Raw genomic sequence first — 18,325 nt, forward strand, 5'->3', positions numbered from 1 at the left:
CAGTATGAGAAACTACAGTGGCATCTTTATTATGTTGGTCTAGAATCACGGTACTTTGCAAGCTGAACGAAAATGTCTACAGCACCAAGTGAGCTTTTTACTGCAGTATGAGAAACTACAGTGGCTTCTTCATGTTGGTCTAGAATCACGGTACTTTGCAAGCTGAACGAAAATGTCTACAGCACCAAGTAAGCTTTTTACTGCAGTATGAGAAACTACAGTGGCTTCTTTATTATGTTGGTCTAGAATCACAGTACTTTGCAAGCTGAACGAAAATGTCTACAGCACCAAGTGAGCTTTTTACTGCAGTATGAGAAACTACAGTGGCTTCTTTATGTTGGTCTAGAATCACGGTACTTTGCAAGTTGAACGAAAATTTCTACATCACCAAGTGAGCTTTTTACTGCAGTATGAGAAACTGCAGTGGCTTCTTTATGTTGGTCTAGAATCACGGTACTTTGCAAGCTGAACGAAAATGTCTACAGCACCAAGTGAGCATTTTACTGCAGTATGAGAAACTACAGTGGCTTCTTTATGTTGGTCTAGAATCACGGTACTTTGCAAACTGAATGAACATGTCTACAGCACCAAGTGAGCTTTTTACTGCAGTATGAGAAACTACAGTGGCTTCTTTATGTTGGTCTAGAATCACGGTACTTTGCAAGCTGAACGAAAATGTCTACAGCACCAAGTGAGCATTTTACTGCAGTATGAGAAACTACAGTGGCTTCTTTATTATGTTGGTCTAGAATCACGGTACTTTGCAAGCTGAACGAAAATGTCTGCAGCACCAAGTGAGCTTTTTACTGCAGTATGAGAAACTACAGTGGCTTCTTTATGTTGGTCTAGAATCACTGTACTTTGCAAGCTGAACGAAAATGTCTACAGCACCAAGTGAGCTTTTTACTGCAGTATGAGAAACTACAGTGGCTTCTTTATGTTGGTCTAGAATCACGGTACTTTGCAAGCTGAACGAAAATGTCTACAGCACCAAGTGAGCTTTTTACAGCAGTATGAGAAACTACAGTGGCTTCTTTATGTTGGTCTAGAATCACGGTACTTTGCAAGTTGAACGAAAATTTCTACAGCACCAAGTGAGCTTTTTACAGCAGTATGAGAAACTACAGTGGCTTCTTTATGTTGGTCTAGAATCACGGTACTTTGCAAGTTGAACAAAAATGTCTACAGCACCAAGTGAGCTTTTTACTGCAGTATGAGAAACTACAGTGGCTTCTTTATGTTGGTCTAGAATCACAGTACTTTGCAAGTTGAACGAAAATGTCTACAGCACCAAGTTAGCTTTTTACTGCAGTATGAGAAACTACAGTGGCTTCTTTATGTTGGTCTAGAATCACGGTACTTTGCAAGTTGAACGAAAATGTCTACAGCACCAAGTGAGCTTTTTACAGCAGTATGAGAAACTACAGTGGCCTCTTTATGTTGGTCTAGAATCACGGTACTTTGCAAGCTGAACGAAAATGTCTACAGCACCAAGTGAGCTTTTTACAGCAGTGTGAGAAACTACAGTGGCTTCTTTATGTTGGTCTAGAATCACTGTACTTTGCAAGCTGAACGAAAATGTCTACAGCACCAAGTGAGCTTTTTACAGCAGTATGAGAAACTACAGTGGCTTCTTTATGTTGATCTAGAATCACGGTACTTTGCAAGTTGAACGAAAATTTCTACAGCACCAAGTGAGCTTTTTACAGCAGTATGAGAAACTACAGTGGCTTCTTTATGTTGGTCTAGAATCACGGTACTTTGCAAGTTGAACAAAAATGTCTACAGCACCAAGTGAGCTTTTTACTGCAGTATGAGAAACTACAGTGGCTTCTTTATGTTGGTCTAGAACCACAGTACTTTGCAAGTTGAACGAAAATGTCTACAGCACCAAGTTAGCTTTTTACTGCAGTATGAGAAACTACAGTGGCTTCTTTATGTTGGTCTAGAATCACGGTACTTTGCAAGTTGAACGAAAATGTCTACAGCACCAAGTGAGCTTTTTACAGCAGTATGAGAAACTACAGTGGCCTCTTTATGTTGGTCTAGAATCACGGTACTTTGCAAGCTGAACGAAAATGTCTACATCACCAAGTGAGCTTTTTACAGCAGTATGAGAAACTACAGTGGCTTCTTTATGTTGGTCTAGAATCACGGTACTTTGCAAGTTGAGCGAAAATGTCTACAGCACCAAGTGAGCTTTTTACAGCAGTATGAGAAACTACAGTGGCCTCTTTATGTTGGTCTAGAATCACTGTACTTTGCAAGCTGAACGAAAATGTCTACAGCACCAAGTGAGCTTTTTACAGCAGTATGAGAAACTACAGTGGCTTCTTTATGTTGATCTAGAATCACGGTACTTTGCAAGTTGAAGCGAAAATTTCTACAGCACCAAGTGAGCTTTTTACAGCAGTATGAGAAACTACAGTGGCTTCTTTATGTTGGTCTAGAATCACGGTACTTTGCAAGTTGAACAAAAATGTCTACAGCACCAAGTGAGCTTTTTACTGCAGTATGAGAAACTACAGTGGCTTCTTTATGTTGGTCTAGAATCACAGTACTTTGCAAGTTGAACGAAAATGTCTACAGCACCAAGTTAGCTTTTTACTGCAGTATGAGAAACTACAGTGGCTTCTTTATGTTGGTCTAGAATCACGGTACTTTGCAAGTTGAGCGAAAATGTCTACAGCACCAAGTGAGCTTTTTACAGCAGTATGAGAAACTACAGTGGCCTCTTTATGTTGGTCTAGAATCACGGTACTTTGCAAGCTGAACGAAAATGTCTACAGCACCAAGTGAGCTTTTTACAGCAGTGTGAGAAACTACAGTGGCTTCTTTATGTTGGTCTAGAATCACTGTACTTTGCAAGCTGAACGAAAATGTCTACAGCACCAAGTGAGCTTTTTACTGCAGTATGAGAAACTACAGTGGCTTCTTTATGTTGGTCTAGAATCACGGTACTTTGCAAGCTGAACGAAAATGTCTACAGCACCAAGTGAGCTTTTTACAGCAGTATGAGAAACTACAGTGGCTTCTTTATGTTGGTCTAGAATCACGGTACTTTGCAAGTTGAACAAAAATTTCTACAGCACCAAGTGAGCTTTTTACAGCAGTATGAGAAACTACAGTGGCTTCTTTATGTTGGTCTAGAATCACGGTACTTTGCAAGTTGAACAAAAATGTCTACAGCACCAAGTGAGCTTTTTACTGCAGTATGAGAAACTACAGTGGCTTCTTTATGTTGGTCTAGAATCACGGTACTTTGCAAGTTGAACAAAAATGTCTACAGCACCAAGTGAGCTTTTTACAGCAGTATGAGAAACTACAGTGGCCTCTTTATGTTGGTCTAGAATCACGGTACTTTGCAAGCTGAACGAAAATGTCTACAGCACCAAGTTAGCTTTTTACTGCAGTATGAGAAACTACAGTGGCTTCTTCATGTTGGTCTAGAATCACGGTACTTTGCAAGCTGAACGAAAATGTCTGCAGCACCAAGTGAGCTTTTTACTGCAGTATGAGAAACTACAGTGGCTTCTTTATGTTGGTCTAGAATCTTCTTCTGTACACAAGAAAAAACATTAGGATTAAATATGTCGGTCTAGAATCTTCTTCAGTACCCATGGAAACACATTAGGATTGAAGATGTCGCTCTAGAATCTTCTTCAGTACGCATGGAAACACGTTTGAAGATGTCGGTCTAGAATCTTCTTTTGTATAAATTAGGATTGAAGATGTCGGTCTAAAATCTTCTTCTGTACGCATGGAAATACATTAGGATTGAAGATATCGGTCTAGAATCTTCTACACATGAAGATATCGACCTCTTCTGCACATTCTATGCTTATTCCTTTCATATCATATGCATCGCGTGCATCTCATGTTACTTCCTCACCATGTTGTGGTAGCTTTCTGGCACAAGAAACCTTCCATCTCCCGTGTCATGAACTAGATCCATGTGGTCTAACAGGGCTAGTAGTTGCTAAATGCCGTCTAAACTGCTCTGTTCTTCCGGAATATGTTCTTTGGCATCCCTCCTGCATGCATATCATAGTACTATGAGTAAAAATGTGACCCTTAATGAAATCGTGCACATGTTGTAGTTGCCAAAGAAATTCTTTATCATCACCAGGTACGAACTTGCTAAATTTTAGGCAAACATACGCCATATTTAACACAGGTGTATACATTGACAATTGTATATTAAGTAGCTCTTTCAATTTGTTCATGAAAAATTAAGCTTGGTCCCACAGGCTGGATGATTTCTTTAATGGAGACCTCATCTAGGAATAACAGACCATCTCGCTTGGCTTCATTATCTGTTGAGGGTAAAGAAGAATTAAACATCAGTGAGATTATCATCTCGTTAAGGGGGTGCCGGGTGTGAGACAGGGAATAAGCTTGTCAATGAAGTTGATGGTAGGCAACCCTTACCCAAGAGGAACTTGGCTTATTGGCTCATTCTCCGATAAAGCGTCCAACTTTGGTCTCGGTAATTGCAAAATTCCAACCACGAAGAATTCATGAAAATCATTCAGAATCGTAAACTTTAATAGTTTCAGAGCACAAAACAATGCATGGGTGATTTTTCAACAATACTTCATTTTTGAGCAATATTACTTGTATGCGCATTGGCGGTAACGTATCAGTGGTAACGTATCTGTGAAGCCCTTTCACACTTTTGTCTTAATCGTGCAAGTGTAAAACTTACCGACTTAATACTCATACTTGATCAGTCATCACCCAATGTACTAAAGTCTGGTATGGTATTTGGCTTCATTTATCACAGCGTTTTTTCCGAGGGGAGTAGAATTTAGGTAACGTATCTGTGACGACATGAACGTAACGTCAGGATTTTTTGCCATTAATAGACCTGATTTGTTTTACTATGAAACCATTGTGTTATGTACCACATATATAATATAACTATGGAGCCTGCTTGATCCATCACATATGAAAACATTCATATAGCTAGTTATTTTGACAGATTGCTATCCATTAGAAATATGGTAACGTATCTGTGAACAATATTGGCGACATAGTCTCAAAGCCCTGTTGGAAAAATTTAATAACCTGCGTTGTGATGTTTTATACTTTATAATTAGGGCATGATACCCGTTAATGAAAAGTACCTATAATCCATTATTATACGCGCATGTATAGCGAACAGGGACACATTATACGGAACGCACCTTGGCTGGCGACATGGAGGAAAACAATGGATATGTATAATCAGCTTTATTGTTTTATACTTTCTAGGCATGTTACAACCTCTAGCCCCACACACTTTAGAAAGCAACTCCTAAGTATCAGTTATATTAATAAAAGTCATTTCTTTTTGACGAAACAAGTCTGAATACGACTTGTAACTATGGGCGACACAGATTTGGCTTTTTGGACACTTTATCGGAGAATGTGCCTATTGCATTTAAAGGCTAACATTACTGATTTGCCAGTGCATTGCGCAGCAGTACAGACATATTGGTGTGTTCACCGATCGGCGGATCCTACGAATCGGTGAATTTACTGACATTTTTCTTTTCACAAAATTCATTAAAGCTTAAAGCTTCAGAATACAGAACACACAATATAGGCAAAACTACAATTACATTACAATTATGGTGTACTTGTAATTATATGATCAATTATAATTGTATTGCACCAGAGCCATGTTTGTGGAGCTATCTGCTGCAGACAGAGTTGGATCATTTGCTGATGATGATGGCTGAACAAAGACTGTTTTTCCTTATTAACACCATACTTTCACAAGCTTTGTGGATGATTTGTGGCAAATTGGCATAGTTTTCCTTGGCTATTTATGGAAAACATATTTAGGATCCTTATTTCTTCTCTGAATAGGTGTATCAATGGTGTAAGTAGAAGAAACACTGAGATATTTACTAGCATCATTAACCACAAAATCTGGATCTAAATTGGTTCTTACATTAAAATCACCTAATAAAATACAACTACCCTGTTGTGAAAAGTTAGCAATGTCTTCAATTAAAGAGAAAATATCCTCCCTATGGAAACTATAACTAGAGTTAGCAGGGCTAACATAATACATTGCAAATATATAAATCATTGAGGAGACCAAAATATTTTTTACATAATTTAAACCACATGAATTCAGAGTGGGAGGGTTTGGAAAATTTAACACCCTTAATCAAGTTTAACTTGACACCAACTGCTAATTCACCAAATGCATGTGGAGCATTTAAAGATTTTGGCCTAGAATTTTGTTCGACATGAAAATTATCAAGATCAATTAAATCAGATGTATCACAGTGAGTTTCACATAAACACGGGAACGAACAATATCATAATCCAATTTAGAAACACAAGTATTTGCAATCCGAGAAAACATACCATCAATGTTCCAGGAAGCAATTTTTATTGAAGAATTTGAGAAAGAATGCATGATAATCTTATTAGACATGAATCCATTGAATTACCGAATTGAAGTTACTCAAGCAAACGATTATAACTCTCCTGCTGGAACGGAGATTTAACATCCACTCTACCTTACATCTTAAGTTACTAGCAAATACAGAGGTACCGTCTGTGCTTAGATGATAACCATCAGTGTCCATGAATTGAGTTTGGAGTACACCATTCCTCAAGAAATTGGTTTGATCACAGAACATAATATTATCTGATATGAATGGGAGACTAGACTTTAACAGCGTTCAGTAATCTCCATCATTGCGTTCATTTGCATATTGTCAGTACGTGGCAGACCTAGAGATACTATGAAACCATTTTTACTGCTTGTAAACACCACTGGAATGGTGAAAAAAAGGGGTCAGCTTAATAACTTATATTTTGATTATATTTCGTCGTGCCTCAAAGTAGCCACTTGCTGGCCTGTGTTTCTCGCCTTTGATATACCATGCCTCCTGTTTTTAGTAATTAAGCAATAAATTATATGTTATGAATATTTGTGAATAAAAATATACCAGATTTCATCAAGCTAGCTTGAAATACCATCACAGTTTCAGTAATTAGGGAAACAGGCACCAATCAATAGTATAATGGTTAACTTTGATTTGAAGGCCCATTAATATATATTTATTCATTGTGATGGCGCTGATCAGCAGCGGCCGGCTCGTCATCGTTGTGGCCTTTGTGACGTCTTTTAAACGTTTTATGTCAAATGATGCTATGTAGAAACTGGCTGAAACTTACATATCCTGTTATGCCCTCTGGATCCTTCAGGAATGGGAATTCCTCAACAAATTCCCTAGCCAGGGACTCTTTCACAGTAGCTGATGGACTGGAAAGAAAATGAAAGAAAAAGGGGGGGGGGGACAAGTATGAGTGTTGTACACATGCCTGACCAAAAAAGATTTAAAACACCCCCTAAACGAGTTCCTCTTTACTCAAAATTACACCCTAATTAAGTTTTAAGTGCACTCTTTTTCCAAATTTTACCCCCTAAAAAGTTTAAATTTCACCCACAGAGGTACAATTTTGTGGAATCCTGGTGAAAAGTACCCCCTTTTTCCTAAAAATCAGTCTTTTTGATACCCTAAACGTGTCACTCACATAACTCTCCTAGTGCTGAAAAAACACCCCTTTTCACTCACATTTTGGTCACACATGTGTATTGTGTACAACATCATACTTGTCTCAGTTGACTTCCCCCCAGGAAAAAATTACAGATAGTTTACAAGTACAATGTCCTGTTTACCATCCTGCACTTTCACTAGCGGTATTGTACATTAAAATGCATAGTATCTAAAGACAACCTAGGTCAAGGAAGTTTGAGCAAAATTTAAATAGCATTTTTAACAACTTACACGTATCAGTTTGCAGGGGGTGAGATTTTGACAGCCTTCCTCAAATCCATTTTAGATTTCGCAAAGGTACACATGCCAACAGCAGACATGATGCACTGACATCACTGACTGGTCTAGGTTAGGTAGTCCAAAGTTTAGGACTTCATCTCTTTTGTCATGTGTTTTACTACTACCACAGTTCCTGACCATACACATACAACCCAGATCACTTTCAATTTGAGAAAGTAATGGAATTTATCATGGTTTATTTGATCAGGATCTGTTGTATTGTACTTACTACAGACATAGATTCAAGTTCAGGTTTTGTGACAAAAGTGATGGAGTCCTATACGTCGGACTAGGTCTAAGTGGAAAAACTTTAAGAGGAAAATACTTACTAGTCACCAAACTTTTTCATCATGTGGCCTACTACTCTCTAAATGTAAAAGAGTGAAAATCCACTCAAAAAGGAGTGAAATTCCACTCTTTCAAGGAGTTAAATGCAGGACAACACATTTTAGAGTGAAAAAAAGAGTGGTCTCCAATTCACTCGAAAAGAGTGAAACACCACTCTTTGCAAAGAGTGATAACGTTACCACTCTCTTGGAAAGAGTGGAACTTATTCACTCGTTTAAGAGTGGAATCATCCACTCTTTCTAAAGAGTGGTTTTATTTACAAACTACTCAAAACTAAAAATGACACTAACAAATCAATTAAAATGACACCAACAAATCAATTATTTCAAATTGCAGGCAATTTTATTTTACCAAATCCAATGTATTTACTTATTGTTTATTAAATGGTATATAAAAAAACGCAAACAGCGGAGCTGATGGCACTGGTTAACAATACAATAATCAATACACAATCAATATATACAAATTCATAGCAAACCATAGTATACCATCATCAGAATTGTATAACACCAATACATATTTTAAGGGGGTAGGCCCCTCCCCCCAAAAAAAAACAAAATTTAGCATGTTTTGTGCCTATCTCAAAATTTTCAAATGCATCCTGGAGCAAATTGTCTGAATATTGTCAAAAATGGCATTTAAATTTTAGTAGGCCAAGGGTTTCTTGCTTTATTGATGATAACTCAACAACCGGGTGGTCTACTGAAATTTAAATGCCATTTTTGAGTTTCTCAGACAATTTGCTTCTGCAGGATATATCAAAAAAAAAAAAGTGTTGATAATTTTATAATAGTGCACAAAACACGCAAAATTTTGGTTTGGGTGGAGCTTCCCCTTAATGAAATAGCTTACAGGACATTGTCTGCTCACAATTTCTGTCTGCTCACAATTTCTTACATTTCCCCATAATACACTATAATTCTTGCATCTATCAACAGTCCGCACACACTTATCCCAGTGTGACAATACCTTATCTATCACATATCTGGCAGTGATAATGTTTCAGGAGGAATGAAGTTACAGTTCTTACGAAAGTATTTGTTTTGAGGATCTATAGTTTTAAATCCTTCAAATGGATTTGAGACACTATCAAAATTCGACAAAACCCTGGACATCATCTGAATCTAAGTTTATATTATTAGGGTTATTTATTACATAAAAACCATATATTCAACAATCATAAAAAGTTCACACAAGTGGAGATTCATTAGTCATCAGCTTAACTTCTATAATTAATTTTTTAATTGTTCCATGGTCGAGGTACGCGCTGGTGATCGGGCGATCGCGTAAAAGTGGTGCGGTCTCCTCCCTTTACACGCTGATGACCAATGGGTAAACCGTCTTGTTGTCAAGACCGTTGATCAGCCAATCAGCGTGATTGTTTATCACCTGTGTGTTTACACTGTACGCTGACACGCACAGCTCCGACCACGGAACAATTAAAAAATTAATTATAAGAATAGAAAAACACCAGTGTATTATTTAGAAGTTGAATTGAGGACCCTCAAATTGCACCTACCTCTCAAAAAATTCAATCTAGTCATATGATTTTCAGGTTGTCTGTAGCTTCTGCCCTCATCACTGCAACACTGCTTTGGGTTCATCCCCAAGTGGCATTGCATAAAGTGAATTGAACTTGTAACTGTTTGCAATCTACCACTTTCAGAAAAACTACAGAGTACTTATTTTTTTAATCTAGTGTGTTGGGTGCCTCTGCAACGGTAGTAGCTAATGTGTATTTGCAGCTGCAATGAACCTAAAACCACCATTTGAGAGCCAAGGCATTACAAGACTCATGAAAGATCTTCAAATAACTAACAAATATTCCAAAAACCATGCTACTTGCTTGAAAACATTTTCAGGCTTAAAATTCCAAACATTGATCACATTTTTTCCTTGCAAGGTACTAAATTGTGGTACATGCATTTCAAAATCTACAGTATTTGCCAAGTTGTTCAGAGATTTGAGCCAGCGATCTCGCGTTAAGTCTGTAAACCAGGAAGTGAAAAACATTCGAGCTGATTGGTTGTGGCGTCCATGATAAAAGAAACCGTGTGTGAGCCAGCGTTGCGTAATGTACGCTCTCGGTCGCCACACTGCGTGGCTGACCTCTGAACAATTTTGGCAAATACTTAACATTATTTTCAATAAGAAATTTTCAATAATATGGAGAATTCTCATGTAATTTTGACCTCACTCAAAAAATGGGAAAATTGTCCCATACTTCCCTTTCATGGGAAGGCAGTACAATACAAAACACATAGTAAACTTTGCACAAAATGCCTCGGCAGTCTTTCAACCGGGGATAGATGTACATCATGTGCTATCCACAATGAAGAACTCTGTAGAGATGTCATTTTTGTCTCGCCTGATAAGGCAGGAGACTATATAATCACTTTTCCGTATGTGTGTAGGGGTGTGTGTGTGTGGATGTGACAAATTTGGTTAAAGTTTTGGTTAAAGTTTGCCTTCCGCCTATTTTCTTGGAGACTAGGGGTTGCACGTTCCTCAAACTTGGTGGGTGGGTGCATCTTGACCCGAGACAGAACCGGTTTGTATTGGTTAGTGGGTCAAGGTCACTGAGGTCATCTAGGGGTCATCTGAGGTCAAATTAGTAAAAACTGTCGTATGGGCATGAAACTTGGTGGGTGCAGTCAACATTTAAAGCCAAATTTGTGGAAGGTCATTTCAAGGTCACCAGGGGTCATCTGAGGTCAAATTAGTAAAAACTGTCGTATGGGCATGAAACTTGGTGGGTACAGTCAACATTTAAAGCCAAATTTTTGGAAGGTCATTTCGAGGTCACCAGGGGTCATCTGAGGTCAAATTAGTAAAAACTGTCGGATGGGCATGAAACTTGGTGGGTACAGTCAACATTTAAAGCCAAATTTTTGGAAGGTCATTTCGGGGCCACCAGGGTCATCTGAGGTCAAATTAGTAAAATCATATGTGTACATCCATATCAAAAGCGATGATGACTTATCGGCCGCTACATGTGTCTCATTTCACAAAATAGCCAGGAACAAATACCAGACTCATTTCAAGTGTAGGTCACTTCAAATCATCCCCAAGTCAAATTGTATAAGGAATGTTCTCTGTATTCCTAAACCATGTGACTTGGGATGATTTGAAGTGACCCCCACTTCGGAGATGAGTCCGGCATCCACTCCTATCTATTATGTGAAATGAGACACATGTAGCAGCCGACAAGTGCATCGTTTTGATATGGATGTACACATATGGGCATGAAATTTGGTGGGTGCAGTCAACATTTAAAGCCAAATTTTTGGAAGGTCATTTTGAGGTCACCAGGGGTCATCTGAGGTCAAATTAGTAAAAACTGTCGGATGGGCATGAAACTTGGGGGGTACAGTCAACATTTAAAGCCAAATTTTTGGAAGGTCATTTCGAGGTCACCAGGGGTCATCTGAGGTCAAATTAGTAAAACCTGTCATATGGGCATGAAACTTGGTGGGTACAGTCAACATTTAAAGCCAAATTTTTGGAAGGTCATTTCTGGGTCACCAGGGGTCATCTGAGGTCAAATGAGTAAATACTGTCATATGGGCATGACACTTGGTGGGTACAGTCAACATTTAAAGCCAAATTTTGGGAAGGTCATTTCGAGTCCACCAGGGTAATCTGAAGTCAAATTAGTAAAAACTGTTGCATGAGCATGACTCTTGGTGGGTACAGTCACCATCAGCCAGATAATCATGCCCAGCCGATAACCGCCAAATTCATTTACCTCTACCAAAAGTAATTGCAAAAGCAGGCGGTCACGAAAGCAGGCGAGACTCGTGGTTCGAGAACCGCCTTGTCTATCAATTCTATCTATCTATTGAATTCTGTGTCAAATCGACCAAAACAGGTTACCTCTCAGATTTGGCTGCAATTGATTCATACATTTGTTTATGGATGTAATGCACACATGCAAAGTATAACATTCCAAATCTTAGGTCGGTTCCTCAAATTTTGGGTACTCTCCAACTTTCAGCATGCACGATTTGTGTCATTGCATAATTTATCAAATGATCTGAACAGTATCTTATGAACAACCTATACAAAGCTGTAAATTGGTTCCCAGGGTGAGGTTTAGCCAAATACTCATGTATGAATTTTATAGAAATGAATTTCAGCCAAATCTGAGAAGTGACCCGTAAACCATCGGTTGATTTGATACAGAAGAAGCCACAATCAAGATACCTCGTAGAATCATAACAAGTACATCATCCCATGTCAAACAACCACAAAACCAGATCTAAGCTTCTTTTTTGTTGAGGCTCTTGCATCATCTGGGAGTAGAGCTCCCTTACCGTGAGGGCCTAATGTTCTTGCTTACTCCGTAAACCAGCCCGTCAAAAAAATTGAAGAATGTGAGAACTGGTTTTGCAAAGTGCACGTTGAACACGTAATGTACTTTGTACAGGCGATCAAATGCCTCTACAGCATTTGTCCCTCCTGGAATTGATGTGTTGTCTACAATAATGAAATATTCAGTTGGGTTGCCATTTTCATCACCCAGTGCGAGAATGAAGGGCTGTGCATAGATCACATCTTTGGTTTTTGCAAAGGCTTCAACATCTGTCCCAGTCTGAAAAGATAAGATAAATACTTACATTAGGGCTTGAAAACAAGTAACAATCTGACCGCCATGGTCGGTTTGATATCATCATGTTATCAAGGTTCTCTTTATTTCACTTGAAGAGACAAGTTCCCCCAATTTTCTGTGACATTGTCCCATTAAACTTAACATACTTTTGTGGCTTAGGCCAAAAATTAATTGTCTCAGCCTCCCGCCAAATTAAAAAATTCAGCATTTCTTTTTTAGGTTTATGAGTTTTTAAAATCATTAAGAAAAAATATTGTGAAAGTTGGCTGCTTGAAGCAGCCAGAATAAAAAGAGGCCTAATTCTACAATATAAAAGAATTTCCATAAAGTGCATAGCCTTTTGGACTAAAATAAATACTTACAAAATTGCATAGCACTTAGGGTTTTGGACCCACGGAAGCTGAGACATATCTTTTTTTTTTTTTTTTGGGGGGGCCTTATTGCAAGAAAAACAGCAACATGTCAGGGTTAAGATAATGAGTCCAGTCAGCAGCTCCTTATTTGGTAAAATTCAGTTACTGCAATCAAAACTTACAAGCAAAGGAGTACTTTGTTAAGGGGGTACAACACCCCTGACCAATTTTGTGACTATTTATGCATTTTCTCAAAATTTATAGCACCTTGATGACAAGTAAGATATGTATATTATAGGGCAACGGCAAGGAATCCGATCTCTGCACTGGAAAATTAGTAACTCAAGACAAGTAGTTATTGATTTATGGATCAAATATTGATTTTCTCGCATTTTGACTGCAACTCCACAACAGTTGTCTGTACTGAAATTTAATTGCAATTTTAGAGAACCTTGGAACATTTCTAATCAAATCCATATGACATTTTGTCCAAAGTTGCTTTGGCTTTTGAGAAAATGCAAAAAAAAAAAAAAAAATAAGGCCCAGGGGTACCACCTTAAATGGCAAAAATCAAACTCAAATCAGTTACACAAACTTACTTTCTCAAAAACGACATTTTCTTTTCAGGATTTTGATTTCCTGAGTGGCTAGAACCCTGAATCTCAAGATTACTTACTACTACCTGTCAGCAGCAATGTGATGCTTGTCAACTCAGACTCAATAATGTCCATTTCATTTCCACAATGCCAGTACCGTGCTACATTTGAGACATCAATTTACCAGTTTTGCCCAGATTCACTCTCATTGCACTCAGTCTAATGCTCACGACTTTATTGTTCCTTGTGTCAAAGGCATTGCTTCTAACACCTTTTACCATGTTTACAATGCCATCTGTGACTGGAACATATATCAATCAATTAATTGCATTCAAAGTAAAGAGAGAGGTCTTCAAGAGAGCTGTTAAGAATTTTGCCATGAGAGAGAAACTGCCACACAAATTTGAACATGTGAAGACTTATTTCCATTGTTTTTCTTTGCTGCGCCATGCTCTGCAACCTTTTGTCAAAATGGACCCCATTGGAAATAAGTCTGAACATATATCTAGATTCAAGAGTAACTTACTTGTCTACGTTGCATTATGAATGAAAACACATCATATCCTTTGCTCTTAAACCCTTTGGCGGTCACTGTTGGAAGTTTCTTCAGGAGAAATTTAAACACATCCAGATCATCTGTAACAGCAAGATTTAGACCAATATTCAAGTCATTTTTTAGCCAAAATACTTTAAAGTTCGAAATATGAAATAAATTAATAATAATAATAAGGAATGATGCTCTTATACCTGCACACCTATCTTTCACCCTAACACTATTCCCAATGTAACAGTACTTTTGCATGAACTTTTTAAAAAAAAATTGTGTGAAAATTAATTACATTTTTTGCATACATTGTCAAGTTTGCTAGGGGTCAAAAAAACAACAACAACAATACAATACATAAGAAGAGTAGGCTTCAATTTTGTCATATTTTTGACACTCAAATTGCCATAACTTTTGAGCCGCTACTCTGATCAAGCTCAGATTTCTGATTATTGTGGAGCTCAACAAGCTCTATAAAATATCTATATTTAAGCAAGTTTATTAACTCTACAACATTTGCTGTTAAAATGCATATGTTCAAATTTCATGTTTACTTACTGAACCTCGCAGCTTCCTCTGATAACTGTGTTAGCTTGGGTCTAAAGTAAGGGTTCCACTTCACCAACATTTTTGAACCACAACCGGGTTCAACATGTCAAACTCAAAGTTAATCTGAAACATGAAAATTGAAAAGTGAATTAATTTAAAATACATCATGCTTATATTGTCCGCTGATAAATTACTTTGGGCAAGAATAAACAAAGCAAAATCTCTGAAAATCAGGAAGTACCCTGAAAACTGGTACCTCTTTATCAATAATTTAAACCATAATACCATAAGAACCTATGGAATGTATCAAGCCATGCTATGTATATGTCACATAGGAACATTTTTTTTTGGAAGGGGGGAACTTATGTTTGCACTCCTTCAGATGACGGTCATAACATGTTTAGGTTTAGAATCATGAACATGTAGTCCATCTAGATGGCCTGATTTTACTGCAAACCCGCCGGTCCTGACTGGTGAATTTCCAAACCTAATCCATGCCCAGTCTAACATCTGGGATTTTTCAGATCCCCAGATGGTCATATCATGAGTTTGGGCCTGGTTTCACATTACACTTGCCTTGATTTTTCAAGGCAAGGTTTGGTGAAAGTCAATGTATTTCGCGAGTCTATCTTGATGGACTATGAACAGGTAAACAGTATTTTGAATTCATAAAGTCGAATTCTAACCCTGCAGGAAAAAGCTTTAAAAAAAACCCTACACACATGTTGATACTGTTTGTTTGTATTCATGAGACAGATCGTGATCTCCATTTAAATACTAACCAGGTCAGGACTGTCTCTGAATCTTGGCATTTCTGCAAGTTGGTTTGTGATAGAAGGTGCCTCCTTTACTAGTTTTGATCTGCGGTAGAAGAACGTGGCTTTCAAGTTCGCTTTAATTTGGGGACTAATTCTCCCTCGTTGGAGGGTGGTATTTCAGCCACTCCATCTTGTGGAAGAAAAAAAAACACACATAAGATTACCTAACTTACAACATGAGAAATGCACACGACTTTATTTTTATCCACCTGTGTATTTTATCTGGATGTCCAAGGTGGATGGGCATTACAGTGGGTGATGCCACGCCTTACATCTGTTATAATTACACAAAGCACTAAGCTCATGACTGCTATCTATGGGTAGCTGTGGTCACCTCTATACATTGATATCTAAATTAGTACCTGGTGCTTTGCTTCTTATGTCATCAAAGAATGTGTCCCTCTAAATGATAAATTTTTGATGTTTATAATTATAAAACTGACTTGGATATGCTGGAAAATAATGAAAGAAATGAAGTTTTTCTTCAAAAGATATCACAACACAAGAGCCAAGTTTGTGATCAAANGTATGATATTGACTATGTTGAAGCTGAATAATTCAACCCCTTTTTAATTATTAACGATGCTATGTTACATTTACAAGAGGTGCACTAAATCTTTTGAAGAGCTAAAATTGTCACAAAACTGTATAGCACCCACCTGCTCCAGTACCTCTGCTGAGCACTGTTCTGTTTCATTGTCATCTGTGTCATTTTTTGTTTTTTTTTTGAGTTGACTTGTATTGCTAGGACCTCCTGCTCGTTTTGCACTCTGACGCATTGTTTTTAGTCTCCATTCTATAAAGCCTTCGCTCTCGCTAAAGAACAGCTCCTTCAAAGATAAGAAAATATGAGAAGTTGCAAATTTGTAAGATTTTTTATTTCTCTTGGTAAGTTCTGTGACAGGTTTTACTGAAGTGCCAATCATAGAATTGAAAATTACAGAATTTCCTTTATTCAGGGGTGTGGGTGAGCACAGAAGAAAATGGAAACCTCTGAACCGGGGGGGGGGTACTCAAGTTTGGTTTTGGTAGGGACGTGCCGCTGAGATTTTGGAAGAGGACCCATAAATATACCAATTTTTCAAGAAATTTGGACCCATTTATATACCAAAAGTTAAAATTTTCGGCCGAATTTAACCAAAATTGTCTTAGTTTTTACAAATTTTCCCAAAATTTTGGGAAAATTGAGAAAATTTTGGCTAGATTAAGGAAAAATTGGGCTGTTTTCCGAAAAAATTGAGAAAATTTTGAAAAAAGGACCCATTCATATACCAAAATAGGCTTTGAAAAAGGGGTCAGAAGGCCGAAAATGCTACCCATGTTTGCGGCACGTCCCCGTATGGTCATTTGTACTGAGTACACCCCCCGGGCCTCTGAACAAGATATTGGGAAAATATGAATTCTCTCACATGTAGTATGAGGTATCTTACAGATATAGTATGGAGCATATATGATGATCGGTATACCCAATGATCGTAAGTGAGGGTATGTCGTGAAACTAGTAGTAACGGTTGCCTTTTCCAGAGGTCTATACTTTGAATTTGTTTCTACGCTCTCCTGTAATGGGTTTGAGCACTTTTAATTCCAAAGTTAGTCACCTCACTTGTAAAACAATACTTGGTATAGTACGGAGCATATCATATTTCCTCTTTAAACCCCTCTCCCTAAAAACACCCCCTCTAAATTTGGCTACCAAAACCCTAATAAGCGCCCCACCCCAATTCTACAAAGCACTCATATCCTTTATTGGCACCCACAAAACAACTTTTTGCTACCAAAATTGTAGTAAACACCCTCCACCGAAAAAAATAAAAAAATCACGCCCTGGTGCGTTTAATATTAACAAAAACCGGTATATAGAAGAGGAAAACTGAACCTAAAACTGAAGGGAAATCTTTAATCACCATTGAACAAGTTAAAAGAGGAACTCTCACACATATTTACCAAATGTGGCCTTCACTTAATACACAGCAACAGTCCCAGAGAAAGACCACCGAAAAGATGGACTAAAAGGCACCGACTCTGAACGGATGAGCATTGCAAAATACCATAACGCATGCGGACACACACCAGGTCACTGTCAACTTGCAAATAATTGGATTAACTTGTTAACCAGCCTATACAATGCTCCTATTTCATGATAGTTGAAGTAGCTTGTTGCTACATGTACGCATAATGGTTGACATGGCGCAGTTTATGAGTATGAACATCAATTTGATTAGGCCCTTCACAATTAATTCTTAGTTTCCTGTTTCAAGTTTGAAAATAAAGGACGAGGCGACTTTTAATTATTAATTATCTATTGATTATTAATTATCTATTACTTTCTTTATTTTGAAAATGTGGTCGTGACTATTATCAACAGTCCATTTGGTCATTTTGACTAAGACTACGGATTTAATTATTTTACCTTTATAATTGATTTTGACATTAATATTAGTAGGGGACTCTACAATGTTCTTGTTTTATATTCATAATCAAAGTTGAGATGATCAAAGTCAGATATTAGCAAATAAAAGTAATTAAAAAGTCAATTAAAAGGTGAAAATACCTTAATAAAAATAAAATAATTAAATATTTTTCCATTCTTGATTTTGGACGCGCGAGGGAAACAGGAAACTAAGGATCAATTGTATTTGGCCTTAGAATGTTTAAATC

At 37.6% G+C, this 18,325-nt stretch overlaps 1 protein-coding gene, 2 long non-coding RNA genes and 1 pseudogene across 3 annotated transcripts; all 4 read right to left on the reverse strand.

Annotated features, from left to right (window-relative positions):
• Window positions 1–18,325, reverse strand: part of LOC140163008 (uncharacterized) — a 301,006-nt pseudogene that overhangs the window by 94,343 nt on the left and 188,338 nt on the right.
• LOC140153256 (uncharacterized) lies at window positions 6,836–8,210 on the reverse strand. The gene is made up of 3 exons (XR_011859085.1): window positions 8,177–8,210; window positions 7,186–7,273; window positions 6,836–6,896 (listed from the first exon to the last, which is right to left on the reverse strand). It is a non-coding gene; the product is annotated as an uncharacterized lncRNA (long non-coding RNA).
• Window positions 12,508–14,940, reverse strand: LOC140168504 (uncharacterized). The gene is made up of 3 exons (XM_072191908.1): window positions 14,859–14,940; window positions 14,283–14,392; window positions 12,508–12,789 (listed from the first exon to the last, which is right to left on the reverse strand). Exons 1-3 carry the CDS (start codon window positions 14,926–14,928, stop codon window positions 12,508–12,510), a joined length of 462 nt encoding a protein of 153 aa, XP_072048009.1. The 5' UTR covers window positions 14,929–14,940.
• Window positions 14,944–16,660, reverse strand: LOC140153259 (uncharacterized). Its single transcript, XR_011859086.1, has 3 exons — window positions 16,327–16,660; window positions 15,632–15,797; window positions 14,944–14,972 (listed from the first exon to the last, which is right to left on the reverse strand). It is a non-coding gene; the product is annotated as an uncharacterized lncRNA (long non-coding RNA).

The sequence above is a fragment of the Amphiura filiformis genome, chromosome 1 (assembly GCF_039555335.1).
Source record: "Amphiura filiformis chromosome 1, Afil_fr2py, whole genome shotgun sequence".
NCBI lineage: Eukaryota > Metazoa > Echinodermata > Ophiuroidea > Amphilepidida > Amphiuridae > Amphiura > Amphiura filiformis.